Consider the following 15462-nt stretch of genomic DNA (forward strand, 5'->3'; position numbering starts at 1 on the left):
GTATGAAAATATCTTTATAATATCAATATCTCTAAAATAAATAAAAAATAAATTTATGTAAAATTGTCAATGGATCTTTGGTCTATTGGTAAAGTTGAATGGCTCAAAATGAATCCACTAAAGATCAAGTGTGCTCCTAAACCACGTCATAAAAAATGAGAACGAGATTGTGCATACTTCTTGTGTACTTATACTGTAAACCTCCATAATTTGTAAATCACCTATTGTCTTAACCATCTTTGGCATTGCGAACGTTAAAAACCTGCTATTCTCGATGAGAAGTGGATAAATATATGCGAGTCGTGATACACATGACGACACGCACAAGCACAAGAATGCCGTAGGAATCCTCCGCGCTTAAACCCTCCCTTTCACATTAAGGCTGACCTCAGAGGACACGTGGGATTCATTACAGGTCAAGTATATCGGATAAGCCTAGTTGGCAAAATTCCAGTCCCTCCAAGCAATTTTACTCGTCACACCACTATCTCTGCCTCTCGATCTTTTCTGTGATGTCTTGGAGAAAGATAATATGAACAAAATTTGACGAGTCCGGTAATCGAAGGGCAATTGAACGGGCAGTTATTTTCTTCAATTTGAATCTTCCCCAAACATGGCAGCCGCCCTGGCATCAGTTTCTTTTAGCGGATTTGCAAAATTAACAGAAAGGTCGGCCTCTAGAACATTAGTACCTAGTAGTAATGCTATTTTCAGCAGCAGCGGCAGCATTAGATGGCGAACGGTCGGTGGAGTCGATCAGATTGGTGGTGTTTCCCGGTCATTTGGTCGTCCTTCAGTCTCTGTAATTCGTTGTTCTGTGTCCATGGCGGCAGGTACTGTTTAATATACACAAATTTCTCTGCTTATATAGGTTTCTTTCTTTTTAGCATCATTGTAATGAATATGTGAGTTGCAATGTAACACAATTTTTTTAATGTCAACGTGTCGTGGGCGCTATGCACTGCGAAGCAGATTTTGGTCTTGCGGCGTCGTGAGTTCGATTCTCATTTTAGTTGCTCGTATTAGGTAGCTTGAGGCCATTTTTTTATTTCCAAGATTTGTCTATTTTTAAAATGTTTTTTGTAAGTGGATTCCAAAAGAATTGAACGAGGAAACGAACCTTGTGTTTTTTATGGACTTCTTATTCTCATATTTCGCTAGATTTTTACACAATTTTAAAAACGTGAACAACTCAGAGATCTCAAAATTGTGAGACATGATTTTTCTACACTCCATGTAGATGAGTTTGTCATGCTTCTTTTGCATCAAAGTTTTGGATCACACTGAGTGATCAATCACCCACTTGATTGATCACTAAATGTGATCTGAAATGTTGATGCGGAGCTCAATGATCTGAAAAAAAAAAAAAAACTAGCACAATTATTTTCAAAGTATCACACTTCAGGATAGTTAAGTTTTCTTTATAAATATAAATATTGTTTTCATTTGTATTGGTGGTAATATAAGTGTATCTCTTGGTTTTGTAAATGGGGTTGAAGAACCCCACCCACCAAGAAATGATACAAATAAATAAAAAGGCACTCTTGCCTACGGATTCCTAACAAGACACACGAGGCTCAGCCATCATCATGGTTTCATATTCGGGCTAGATGAGAGTATTATGAAAGTCTTTTCAAAAGATTATGTTCCTATAATTGGGGAAACAGCCCGAAGTTCACAGCTAGTATTATTTCAGTTATAAACAAAAAGAGTAGAAAGATTATTTAAATCTGTTGTTTTGTGGGCAAGACCACCGGGTTCTTCTTCCGTTCACATCTCGCAATGCACCTTTATGTACCAATGCTGCATCCCATCCCTTCTGTGTGGCAATTTCTTTTTCCAATATTTGGCAGAAAAATCTATTTCACGTCCTTGCATTTTCAGGTTTCCAGAATTCAAATTCAGTTTGTGTTGCCCTTCTTCTCCTCTTCTTCAAAGGTCTCCCAACCAACCTGTCTCTGATTATTTTTTTGGAGATTCTTTTTCTCTTTGGACAATGCAGGCACGGGATCACCATGTTGGGCAGAGTGTAAAGTGTCTTAACATATGCATACCTTTCAGCTTTTTTCTTGTGCCATTTTGTCTCATCTTTCTAGATGCTTGATATTCTCACCTTCTTAACCTCTTGGAATAAAATGTATGATAGAGACTGTTGAATTTTTAACCATTGGTTCCTCACTTAGAATACCATCACCTAGCATCCATTTTACATAGTGTAGGGCCTTGGTATTAGGAGATGGCTGATCTCTAGGACTAGAATTTTGTCTTCAATTATAATTAGGTAATATGGATTGTCATTTGCATCCTTGATACCCCAGGGCATATTATCAAAACTTAGAGACCAACTCACCCACTTGCGAGTAATTGTGTGCCAAGCAAGCTGGATGAGTCACTCATTTGCAAACTCATGGAAAAATTTCAAGTTGAGTATTCACTTGGAAACTTTCAAGTACTAACAAGGCTATTCCAAAAACTTGTCTTACAAGAGAAAAAGACAGGTGGTGGTCTTCTCATTTATGCTATTTTGCCTTAGACTCTTTGAAAACATTGTATTGATTTTCAGGCGATTTCAACTCATTTTGAGTAATTGTTGACAGATTGGGCGGATTTATTGACCAAATTTGAAAGATATGTAATTCTTTTTTGATTTTGATTTTGATCTTGAAAAATAAATAAGGAATGTTATTCTTCGAGATTTTTCTAGAATTCCTTTGAAGGGGAATATTTCAGAATCTCACCATTGTTCATTCGTAGAATTAGCATCAGAAAACTTATAAATGTTAAAATCAGCATTACCTAACTAGAAGATGCCATCGTCATGCACATCAAAACAATTAAAACTATCAAAACATGATATAGATGAATTCGCTCTGACATGATATGTTGAATATAAAAGATGAACATCACAAGTACACTCCCATGATTGGTCTTCTTTCCCTCGCTAGGATCTGGGGTTTTGGACACCAACATCAAGGCCTTCAATACCTTTATGTTCTTACTCGGTTTGAACTATGTTGCTGATCCCAACTTGCAGCAGTGTTTGATCGTTATTTTTCTCCATGTAACTAGCCATACTATCACACAACTCATTTTTAGATGCACTCTGGCATTGATGTGATCGATCCTCATTAACTAATTGAAGGGGATCCACATTTTCAGCTGTCATGCAGTCATCCACTTCCAAAAGTGTGTGGTTAGAATCACTTTTAGCAATAAGATGGGCATTTTCAGACTCTTTTGGGACAAATCAGATTTATGATATGCACTTGCAGCGTATACTTCCTCAATTCTGATCGGCATGCTTGACAAGAGAACTCAGAATGAACTTCATTATGCACCCGACACCAATTAGGTAATTAAAGGTCTGGTATATGAGCTTTGGTGCCTAAAATCTTCCTGTAAAGTGTGAGCTTCTCCACAAAGTTCTGAAAATAATCAGCATGCTTAACAACAATGTGCTTACATTTGTCTTTGGGCTCATTAGCAAGATACCATGATAGAATAAGGGTAATGTCTTCACATAAGTCTCCTTCATCAGTCAATTCTTTTTTTTGATTTACTTCCTTAGAAGGCAAATTTCTCACCTCATTTTCTTCGTATATGGTTGGACTAGCAGACACAAAGTCACCAGTATATGGGTCTTCCTCAATTTCATATTGAATGTACTCATCTTCAAAGTTCTCATTTGTGACCATTTGACTACACTCAGGGGTATAAACTCTTTCAAGTATGTTAACCCTTTTAAAACAAGATAAACTCATGTGAGGAATGTGATACAATTCGATTCTTCGTGCTGGGCTGTACCATGTATTCTGCACTGGCCAGATAGAGCTATGTCTGATAGGCCATCAGAACATCCCATGGCTAGCAAGTTTTGATTTAGAAGTTTAACCATTTTGGGTATACCCACTTCAAAGTCTGAATTAATATCATTAGAATCATGCATGGGAACAATAGGGCTGTTGCGAATGTCCAAGAGGGTGGAAGGAACATCAGAGCTTTCAGTTGATTTGTCATTGTGTTCATTGCCCTTGTCAATCTGGTCATGTGTGTCTTTGGCTACATACGCTTGGCTGACTTCTTGACTGAACTTCAGAGCGAATATCTCTGCTATAGGAAGAAAACCCTTAAACAAAAAGTCCAGCTTGATGAGTAAGGTAGGGCAATTAATCTCATCATGTTTTGTTCTATGGTGAATTCTACATTCCCCCAATGAAGTCAAATAAGGTGAGTAACAATCCCAGCTCTGACATGGTCTTGTTCATTATTTTTTTGTGTAAGAGGAATGTCTAGCTTGAAGTTCGCTTAATTATATGACTCATCATTTGTGTCATATTAGGGCATACGAATCTCTGTTTTTTCTGATTTTTTCAATGATGCAGTCTTTGGACAGCACTACGGACTCTTTTGTATTCTCAATTCAGTCAATGCTTCTAGCATGTGTAACTCCCAGCTCATTTGTTTTTGCTTCCAACCATGTTGGAATGCTCATATTTCTGCCAAAACACTCAGTTTTATGTTGTTTATCTTCATTCCCAAGCTGATATCTCACTCGTGACTAATTTGCAGCTTCTCCATCTGATGAATCATCATCATCAGATAAAAATGATGCTGCTGCATTTTTCCTGCAATTTGAATGGACAACTGTGAAGGGGATATTAGAAGATATATCATTGGTAATTGGTAAAGAATATTGAATTTTGGTAGTTACGAGTTAGAAATGAATTGATATGATTTATTTGACTTGCGATGGATATTGGCTACCATATTAGGCCAAATTAGGCATGTGTACAAAAGGTAGCTGATAGTAACAGTAGTCTGAATGAAAGCATGGCCGTGGTTGCATGCTATAATGGATGAAATTCTGACCTATTTGCTGATTATTTCTGATTTGATCTAAAATCACAGCCCTATCAATGGCCTCTTGCAAATCTTTTACTCTTGATGATTTCTAATAGATACCTCATAGAATGGTCCTAATGATTGCATATCTTTTACATTTGATGATTTTTTAATAGATACCTCATAGAATGGCCCTAATGCTTATAAGTAGAATTTAAAAGTCTACAATTTCATCATCTTGTGGCACATAAGGATCAATCACATTGCTAATTGCCTTGAAAACCTCATTAAGTTCTTCCTCATTAAACTGAGTTATCTCTATGCCTCTCTTCGATTGACTTATCTTCCAAGTTGTTTAAGAAAATTCACTTTCAGGTGAGTACAGGAGTGAATTGACTGAGGTGAAAGGTGTCCACGAGTGAATCGACTGAGGTGGAATGTGCTTGAACTACTCATAGATATTTGTTCTACCAAAGAAGAACTAAACATGATGTAAATGACCTCTTTATTGTAAATCTGATGCTGATGGATCAAGCATTTGAATGCTTGCAGATGGTTCCCAATATCATGTTTATCACGGGAGAAAGAAACACTTATTAATTCAAAGTGATTTGGAGGAAGCTCAAGGATCTCCCATTTAAAATCTGAAGGGCAAAATGTGGAATTAAACTACCCCTAGCATAAACACATTGTGTAGAGTAACGACATGAGAACTCTAATCTTTTAAATTAGCCTCCCTAGTGTTAGAAATGTTTGGTGGGAAAATTGCACACTACCAAAAATTTAAGGATCAAGGGTATGGTTACTCTCTTGAAAGGAGATTTTGCAATCTCCCCAAGGTCTCGGGGTTGCTAGGTCTTGGCTTTGCAAGAATCACTCAGTGACAAATGAGTTGCTGTTGAGTTAAGGGGCTTGGTAGTGTTCTATGTGCAGCAAAATGCATAGTTTGGGAAGCTCAGCTTGATAGAAATTCTAATCTAAATCTACCTTAACCAGATGACAAAGAAAACGGAAAAGAGAGGTAAGCGAGAAAGGGAAAAGCAAAGTAAAGAGAGGAAGGAAGAATCCAAGGTCAGCAAGCACAAACATTGACACATGAGCGTATTCTTTGCAAACATAATAATGATGGTGTATACCATAGATGAAAAACTCTGCGGATTTTTCAAAAATTCGCGAGTACTCGTGGGTAGCCGAGTCACTCGCCATTAAACTCGGCTCCGAGTTTCTATAAAAACACGCAGAGTTTTTGAGGAAATACTCGCGAAATCTCGCAGGTTAAACCCTATTTCCTGAGAAAAACTCGTCAGGAATTACAAATTTGATTCACAACTTCTATTTTTTGGCCATGAGACAAGATGCGCCAAGATTTTCATTTGGATTTTGAGCGCGAATAAAAATGTAATATGATTATATGACTGAATAACTAGTTAAAATGTAATATGATTATATGATTGTATTTTCAAATGTTCGATAAAGTTACCAAGTTATTGCCGAGTTTTTTCCCGAGTTTTTGCGAGTCTTGAGTTTTTAAAATTTTTTGGGCTTGCCGAGTCATTGCGAGTCCGAGTTTTTCAACTATGGTGTATACAATTGCCAGTTTCACCTTAACAAAATCATACCCTATTCAAAATTCTAAGGAAATATACATTTCATGATCATAATTGCAAGTGAATACAGGGAAGGAAATTTTCATCATATTACATGTATAGACAATAACCATTGCATTCACAAACAACCTTTATTAAGCTCAAATTTGAGTATTTTTACAACCAGTTCAAATATGATATTTACACCTACAAATCATGGAAATTTCAGCATAAGCTACAAAGTTTATATACATAGGGGAAGAAGAATGCCCCTATTCTTTCCTAAGCCTTGGTTCTACTATCTCTCCCTACTAATCCTAAAAATTCTTTAGTGTATCTATAATGTACATCTTACAAATGAAGGAGGATTCTCTCATTCACTGCATTCCACCACTCAAGGAGGACAAGAAATAATAATAAAATCCCCACCAGGTGTGCAGGTTGACCAAGAGAAATATTAAGTTTTTTTTTTTTTTGGTACGCTAGGGGTATCCCCGCGACCCAGCCCAACTACCCAACCTGCCTTACCTTGGGCTTACTTTATTGCCAAGATGGGGCCAGGAAGGGGCGACTTGAGGCGAGACTAGTCTCCTAGGGGGAGAAGCTAGAGCCCGCAACTAGTCCTCCCTCTTAAGCCTGGGAGGGAGTCGAACCCGAGACCGATGGGGAGCAAACCCATCGCCCAAGCCAACTCACCTACCCGTGCGGGATAAGAGAAATATTAAGTTGTTAGTAGGCTGTGGGGTTGAGCTAGAGGAAAGAACAATTCGTCCATGCCTATCTTTTGCATTTGATCCTTTGGTATCCTGAATTTGATGTGTTGTTAGTTTGTTAACTGTCCAAATTGTTCAATTGCAAGTCCATTCAAATCTCACAAGCTAGGACTAGGACCACATGAAGATCAACTGATCAAGGCATACCACTCCAACAAAGCATGGATATCCAAACTCGAGCGATTCCTATTTTTGATCTCTTGCCAACACAACATTTGTTTATCATGGGAAACATGCTATCCAATCTTGCAAAAAATAATTAAAAGGTTTAAATCATGTAAATAGAGGCCAAATATGACAAAAAGCACATTCGTGGGGTATTAACATTCTTAAACAAAGAAGAAATTAGGTCATAGGAGGATCCATGTGTGCGAACATGCCAAAATTGTGCATTTGGTAGGTCAAACAGGGGTCTAGGAGTGGCATACAAGCCCTAGACGTGCATAGGCCTGTCACTACATTAGAGGAGAGGTCGTCAAATTTAATTGCCTTGAAAAGGTGTTTTCATTCCTTGTTTTTAGTGGCAGGTGCATGGAGAACATGTCATGTTGGGGTTGGTCGAAGAACAAGTGCCTAAGGTTGTGGAAATCCAAGTCAGAGATGGAAGGAAGGAGTGAAAGAATATCCAGGGAGGGGTTGGAGTCTTGCGATGTTATACTTGTGGAAATGTGGGATTTAGGGAGTAGGAGGGAATTGTGAGCTTACATCAAGACCACCAAAGACTTGAACAATGACAACTTTGAGTTTTCCATCTAGATTTTTTAGTTTGACCTACTTTGACTTGACCTTTTCAAAGAGAAAATTAAAACATTGAAGTCAAAACAATCAACGCCCATGAAAGAGGCAAGCCAAAGACTTCATAAAATAACTGTACAAACTAGAAACCTAATCTTTGATTGGATATTAGTAGGGACCCTATAGGAAACAATACCAAATCGAAAGCATTAAAAGCACATTAAGTCCTCATAATAAGAATGATATAAAAGGTAAAGGTTCAAGAGGACATACAACAAAAGGGGAGTTCTCTGATTTTATTGAAAATCAGGAAGGTGTTGCTGTTATGTCCCCTTTTTGTGGCCTTTCTAGTATCCTTGGGAGCTCCAACTTTTTTAGAGTGCCATTCTTGTCAAAATGGAGTTCAGTTACTGGCATTGTGTTTAGAGGACCAAGATGTGTCCATTGATGCTTTCCAAAGGCTGGTTCGCCATTTCTTGTGCATTCCAAACATCTTGGAGGACTATTCTATTTTTTGAAAGTGTCAATTTTTATTAGGTTGGATCTCCATTTAGCTTTTGAGTATGTTGGCATAGTTAGAATTCACCTTTGGGCTATTTTGTTTTTTTCACATCTTTAGTTGGATGTGCGAAAAATAATTTAATAATTAAATGTTAAATTGTCAAAAAAGCAAAATAAAAGGACAACTTATATCAATTATTTAACAAGGTGAACTTCAAGTGACTAAAGTGCCGGAAAAGTAAAAATAAAATAAAATTGCTTTACGGAGCAAAAAGGATTATTATTTAAAAAGTGATTTTAAAATACAATTTTTGGAAAGTTCCACAGAGGGTTAGAAAAAGAGGTTGAAGAGACTCATTTGAGGCATTCTGAACATTTGACATTTTATTGAAACCTTAGTTGTGGGGTTGAGTAGATTTCTACTACTGCACAATGGAAACCCTTAGGCAAAGACTGGTTTTGGCGGTGAAAGATTCCTCCCTAGCCAAGATGGTGTGATTCATTTAGAGTCACGATTTATCTGGAAATCGAGAATTTGTTGTTAGCTGCAATTTTTAGTTTTCCAAGTACAAATTTATTTAGATTTGTAGGCAAATAATAAATTTGTTATCGTGGTGTGGGCAAAGGTGAAATCAATGAAGCAACAAAAGGCCTCTCCATGTTGGGTGTCCCAATTTTTTTCAATAAAGTGTCTAAGAGTGATGCAATGGTCGATGGTAGAATGTTTTTGCTTGAAACCAGCCTGCCCCTTTGCCCTTTTACCTTCTTTTTCTACCCAACTGCTGGCTGATTCTGCGTTCTATCATGTTTCCAAATTTTTTTCCAAGAGGATGACCATAATAGTATGGTAATTGGAAGGAAAATTGATGTCACCACTTTTGTATAGAGGAATGACGACACCAGTCGCCCACTCTCTTGGGAAGCTACTTTGTGTGACACCGTGAAAGATTCTTTTGATGTGTGGTGCTAGTGTCTTAACACCCCATTTTAAAAAAATTGTTCGCAACATATTAATTTCTTGAGCTTTTCCACTTGCTGAATTCTTTATACCTTGTTTGATATCCTCCACTGAGAATAGCTTGGTTGTAGTGTTCATTATGGAAGGGCCATTTTTCTCTTGTGTTCGTTCATAGAGGAGCTTCTCATAATCTAACTAGTGCACATCTGTGATACTAATTTCTATTTGTTTTCTCTTTTGTTGTAATTCATGCCAAAAACCTTTGGGGTTGTGCTTCCCCAAAGAAATTAATTCCTTTCTCCTTGAAATCACAAAACTTACCTTTTTATATTTTATCAGTTTTTTATATTTTTTCATGTTTTCAATGTTTGTCTCATTCTTTTTAAAAGATCTTCTAGCAGCTTTGCATTCTTCGTCATACCAGAGGTTAGTTGGGAAAGTGTTTGACACTCCCTTCATGGGTCGAGATCTCTTACACACCTTTAAATCTTTATGGATTAAAGATATTATCATACTGCTGCGAAGAAAGTAAAGGAGACTGAAGACTTTTTAATGCAGCTTGTGGGAGGGATTCCAAAGCCTATTGTATCCCATTTGGTGGTCATTAGGAGTCAACTAGCCACTTAGAAAGAAGCTGCTCCTCTTTGAAGGTTGCCATACCTATGATAGATGCTACCATACCAAATAAAAGGCTGCCGTACCATGTGTTTGGATTAAAGAAATATTAAAGGGATGCTGTTTGTAATTTCAGACCAGCTTGTTGCACAAATGCTAGACAAAATGTCTGGAGATCAAAGCTTGTGAAAATACCAAAATTTTAATATAAAAATCGGTCAGTTCACTACATTTGCAAGGTATAAGAACATTGATAAGTTAATTTTTTATCATTGCTCACAAAGGAAAGAATGTTTCAATTGTGAAAAAATAAACAAAATTGTAGTGGCTTCAACTTCAATGAAGGGAGACGATAAATTCATGGAGACTGGTTGAGGCCCTATGCATTTGTTTTCTTCATGATTGAAATTTGTGGGGCACAACCATCCCATTGTGGTAGGTGAGACCCATTTCAGATCAGTAGTGAGCCCCATTGTGCATAATTCAAATAAAAGAAAAAAAATGCAATTGACGTCCCAGATATAGTTAAAAATTTGATTTTATGGAAGGTCAAAAAATAGATGCAACAGTTTGTAACTCCATACATATTTAGCTGATTGGAGATTTCCCAATAGGTGTGTGTCTATTCCTTAAAGTAATAGCTGAGTATAGGAGGGAACCAATTTGTAGCCATGAGAGGGAGAAAGCTCTAATTGTCATGAAAGTAGGTTTGTATGCAATTGTTGCAGAGTAATAAGAGGTGTCCCTCGGAACTTTTCCTTTGTATCAAGTTTCTTCAAGGTCGATCATTAAGTGTCATTGTGATTGTTTGCATACAGGTTTTCTTTTATTTCTTCTTTCCATGTTTTTCCTTTATGTTACTATTTGCCACAATTTACATTTGAGTGTATGGAATTATGATGTATAGAGAATGGAAATCATTACAAGCTGCAATAATTTTAATTATTCCACACAAGATCTATGCTAGTGAATTGTCCATTGGAATAGCCAGGGCAATTAAGCAATTGTTGGAGAGCAATGTAACGTTAAATATCTTGAGTGAAAGATTGGGGCATTACAAGCAATAAGAGGTGTCCCTTTGAATGCTGGAAAGTTTTGTTGCTAACAATTTTCTTCAAGTTAGATCATTGAGCATCATTGCGATTGTTTGCATATAGGCTTTCATTTATTTCTTCTTTTGATATTTTCCTTTATGTTGCTGTTTGCTTCAATTTACATCTGAATGCATGGAATTATGATGTATAGAGCATGAAAATCATTAAAACCTGCAGTAATTTTAATTATTACACATAAGATCTATGCTGGTGATTGGAATATCCAGGGCATTCATAGCTCTCTTTCTAGGTCATGGCCAAGCCAAATGCTGATTTGATGTATGATATGCCTTTTGTGGAAGCCCACTTGAGGATTTCTTTTCATGTAACATATATATTGTTCATATTTTTCATATTTTTTCATTTTTTTACTCCCGGGTTTAGACCTTATGGCCAAGCTCAGTAGTAGACTGGACCTTTCCAAATCCACCTATGTCCAGAGTAAGTCGAAGAATATTTTATGTAAAATGTAATTAATATTTCATAACATATCGTTTCAGTACATCTGTTTTAATGAAAATGGTTAAAAGTAAAACAGTCACTTTATGAAAAATAAGCTATTTTCCTTTGATTTTAAATTCTAATACCATCAACCTGGGTATTTTAATGTATTTCCAGATATACCTACGGTTGCAGAAACAAAGCTGGATTTCATAAAAGCATACAAGCGGCCTATTCCAAACATATACAGTAATGTTATACAGGAGCTAATAGTACAACAGCATTTAATGCGATACAAGGCGACATATCGATATGATCCAGTATTTGCCCTTGGCTTTGTCACTGTATATGACCAACTTATGGATGGATACCCAAGTGACGAGGATCGTGAAGCAATCTTCAGAGCATACATAAATGCATTGAAGGAGGATCCTGAACAGTACAGGTGTGTTAACTGCTAGCTGCTATGGTGTGGTACTATTACTGCCAACTGTGTTACTGATGACTGCCATCTTGGAGCATATGCCATTTCACTTCATTTTTCATGGGCTTATCTTGACAAATACAGTTACATATGTACTTTACAGTTATGATCTAGCTAGTAATTCTAATTAGTAATTTCTAAATCATCTATTTTTTGCCCATACTGTGGTTGCAAGTCTCGGACTTAGCAAATAATTGGTAAGATATTTTTTGGCAAATTCTCAGAGGAAAAAAATTGAAACTTGGTGATTCAAAAAAAAATGTTACATGTAAATAATTAATTTTAATGCCTTCTAATATATATTTTTGGGCAGACTCACTGAATTTATTTTCTTGCTAACTTCATTTTTGGTAATTTTGAAAATGTAGGGGAGAGAATAAAGTTTTACTTGAACAATTTTCAAATTGTCTGCCACCTTAATTTTTTCTGAAGCTAAATATCATCTAAACTCTAGAGACTACGTGGATGCAATCTTGAGAATTGAAGAGGAGGGACATTGAGCTTGCATGGAAAAGATTTTAAGCCAATGCCAATTCTGCTTGAATAATCATAGAGGTAGATTTGAGAAGGTGGTGTTATCCTGGGCTTGAAACAATATTAATATATAATATTCTAGGGACACTATAACAATATAATTATGACAATATGATAGGATGCTTTCTGCTAGGATGAAGGTTTATTCTTCTCTTATATCATACAAAAATGAAAGGAATCGATAGATGCTATTTGCACACATGTATTGGGACCAAGGAAAGACATGCTTATAATCAAATTATATGCTACAATTACATAACATCTGAGTCAATTTCTGCTGAAGCTAAGTATGATCTGAACTCTAGTGACTACCTAGATACAATTATGATAGAAGAGGAGGAACATTGAGCTTGTATGGAAGTTTTCAAGTGAATCTCTAGTCTTCTTAAATAATCATAGAGATAGATTTGGGAAGACATTGTTATTCTAGACTTGAAACAATTTAGTTATTATGATAATATTTATAATTTATCAGATTTGGTAAGCTGATTTTTGATTTGGAATCAGACTTGGCAAATTGAAAAAACCATGAAATATAGAGATTTTTGAAGTTTTAAGGATTTAAATCTTTTTCCATCACTTCTCAATAAATCAACTTTAAAATGTAATTGCAAGCTAGTTTGATCACATAGATGAGTATAAATCAAGAAAACGAGTACACAAGTGGATTTGAGCTAAATGAAATAACATTTTTAAATTTATAAATATTTTCATGTGTTTTAACTTTTAGGTGTGCAGAACTCATGGATTATGACATTTATGGCATCAAACAAACATCATTAGTAGATTTTTTTAATGTCCCCTATTTATAGGCTGTCAATTCCCAAAGGGAAACATACATTACTACCTACCATGTTACAGTAACTACGAATTAATGACTAGGGTTGCTCATAGTATAGTTAGGCATTGTCCTTATTCAAGCCTAATCTTAATCCCCTTCTAATTTCTAATCTTGGATGGGAGACTTGCTTGTCTAGGGCGCGATGATACCATCTCCCTAATTCAGTCCAGATTACCGGAACCTCAGTCCATTCACCCTTGGGGCCCGCAGCCCAGATTTCAGGATCATGAGTTCTTTCACCCTTGGGGCTCATCTATCATGAGATGGTTATACTCCGCCTCTCCCTAACAACATCACACCACTCCTCAAGAAAAAGGAATTAGAACTGGTTAAGAGCTTGGGACTATAAATATGTCAATATCTTGTTGTATGAATGTATATAAAATTAAGTATGACTGTCATACATATTGCAGTCTATATTAATATTACTATTAAATTCTGCATAAGAACATTATCGGGCTCATATATTAAGCATACATATTAAGCACATCCCCCATGCATACCACCAAGAACAAGGATGTTATTGCCTGTAACTTAATAACAGTTCTGATCTGATTTGATCCATGGTGATGTCATTGGATGCTTTTGATTACTTTCCTTTATATCTCTCAATGTGAGGGAGAGGTCACACCTCTTCATCATGTATGCCCTTTGGCAAGAGACACACCCTTTCACTATTAACACCCTTTTGAAGAGTGCAACTCTTCATTATTTCTGCCCTTTGAAAGGGACACAACCTGTCACAATCAGACCTGCACTACTGATTCCCAAAAATATCCCCCCTTAAATGAGGTTCTCTTCTCCCTTTTATATCTCATGTTTGAGGGAGTCACAACTTTTCATTTTATGTCTTTTGACCATTCATTAACTTAATTAAATATTAATTATATTTAATTGTATTCTTTTATATTTTAATTTTATTATTATTTTTATTATTTATTATTAATTTCTATTTCAAAGTGGGGACACTACAATTTTGTTGAGAAATCAATCCTCATAGATTTATAGTACTTAAGATAAATGAAAGACTAGTGTTTTCATCTAATGATGTATACAATTTATAAAGTGAGAAATCACAATAGCAGGCTCTCAAATCAATGCAAAATTTGGACATGGGAAGTGAAACTATTGATTATGAAAGTAAAGAAACTGAATTTGTAATATCCGAGATGAGGATCCAAACCATGATGAAGATGAAAAGGATCAGAACTGGCTTACTTAAGGCATTTGCAAAGCAATATATAGAATCAGAAGCTTCAACTATAATGTCCTCTTTTATGGCCAAGGTGAGTGGGAAGAAGATAATTAATTAAATAAGTTGTCAACTTGCATATAATTAATTCTAAGTTGCCGGTCCTAGTTTGGGCTCGGGTTCGAGTTTGCAGGTTCAGCCAATTTTTTGAGGTTTTGGGCTTGTTAGTACAAAAACATATAAAAATAAAAATTATATACATATATGCAGCAGTAGTTAAGTTCAAATTACTGCAGTATGCTAAATTGCTAATAGCTAGATAACGTAGCAAAATACACCATCATATATTAAAGTTTTAGCTCAGATAACATAGCAAAATAGTAAATACACCACCATATTAATGTTTTAGTTAAAAAATAATAATGTCAAGCTACAACAATCAGCCATCATTGATCAAATATCATATGGGTCATCAAAAATGTCATCATCATCCTCCATAAGGAACAATCAATCTTCAACTCTCCTTGAGCAATGGCAAACAAAAAACAAAGCTCAGCAATGGAGCAAAGAAGTTATGTTTTTCATTCTATCGTGCAAAAATGAAGTAGGTTTTACCTTTTTAGTGTTTTAAGAGGTCAAATTGAGATTTGGGGGGTTGGATTTGCCTTTTAGGCATTAAAAGCAATTAAAAAAAGTCATCAAAATCAACTTTTCCACCAAATTCTTGACAGGTTCTGCAAAGTACTCCAAAATTCCTCCCGGGTTCTTTTGGGTTCAAGAGGGACGAACCCACAGTGTTTGGGCAGGACCCTGTTTGAACCTAGAGAGAACCGGACCCTAACTAGGACCCTAGGGGAACCGGACCT

At 36.1% G+C, this 15462-nt stretch overlaps 1 protein-coding gene across 2 annotated transcripts in view; it reads left to right on the forward strand.

Moving 5' to 3' along the window:
• The first annotated feature begins 288 nt into the window (after positions 1-288).
• Positions 289-15462, forward strand: part of LOC131080079 (protein THYLAKOID FORMATION1, chloroplastic) — a 59019-nt gene continuing 43845 nt past the window's right edge. For both annotated transcript variants that reach the window (XM_058018171.2, XM_058018172.2), the window contains exons 1-2: positions 289-833; positions 11723-11990. In XM_058018171.2, coding sequence (XP_057874154.2) covers positions 614-833; positions 11723-11990 — 488 coding nt within the window. In that variant the 5' untranslated portion in view covers positions 289-613. The remainder of the gene's footprint in view (positions 834-11722; positions 11991-15462) is intronic.

This window comes from Cryptomeria japonica, chromosome 6, assembly GCF_030272615.1.
Source record: "Cryptomeria japonica chromosome 6, Sugi_1.0, whole genome shotgun sequence".
Taxonomy (NCBI): Eukaryota; Viridiplantae; Streptophyta; class Pinopsida; order Cupressales; family Cupressaceae; genus Cryptomeria; species Cryptomeria japonica.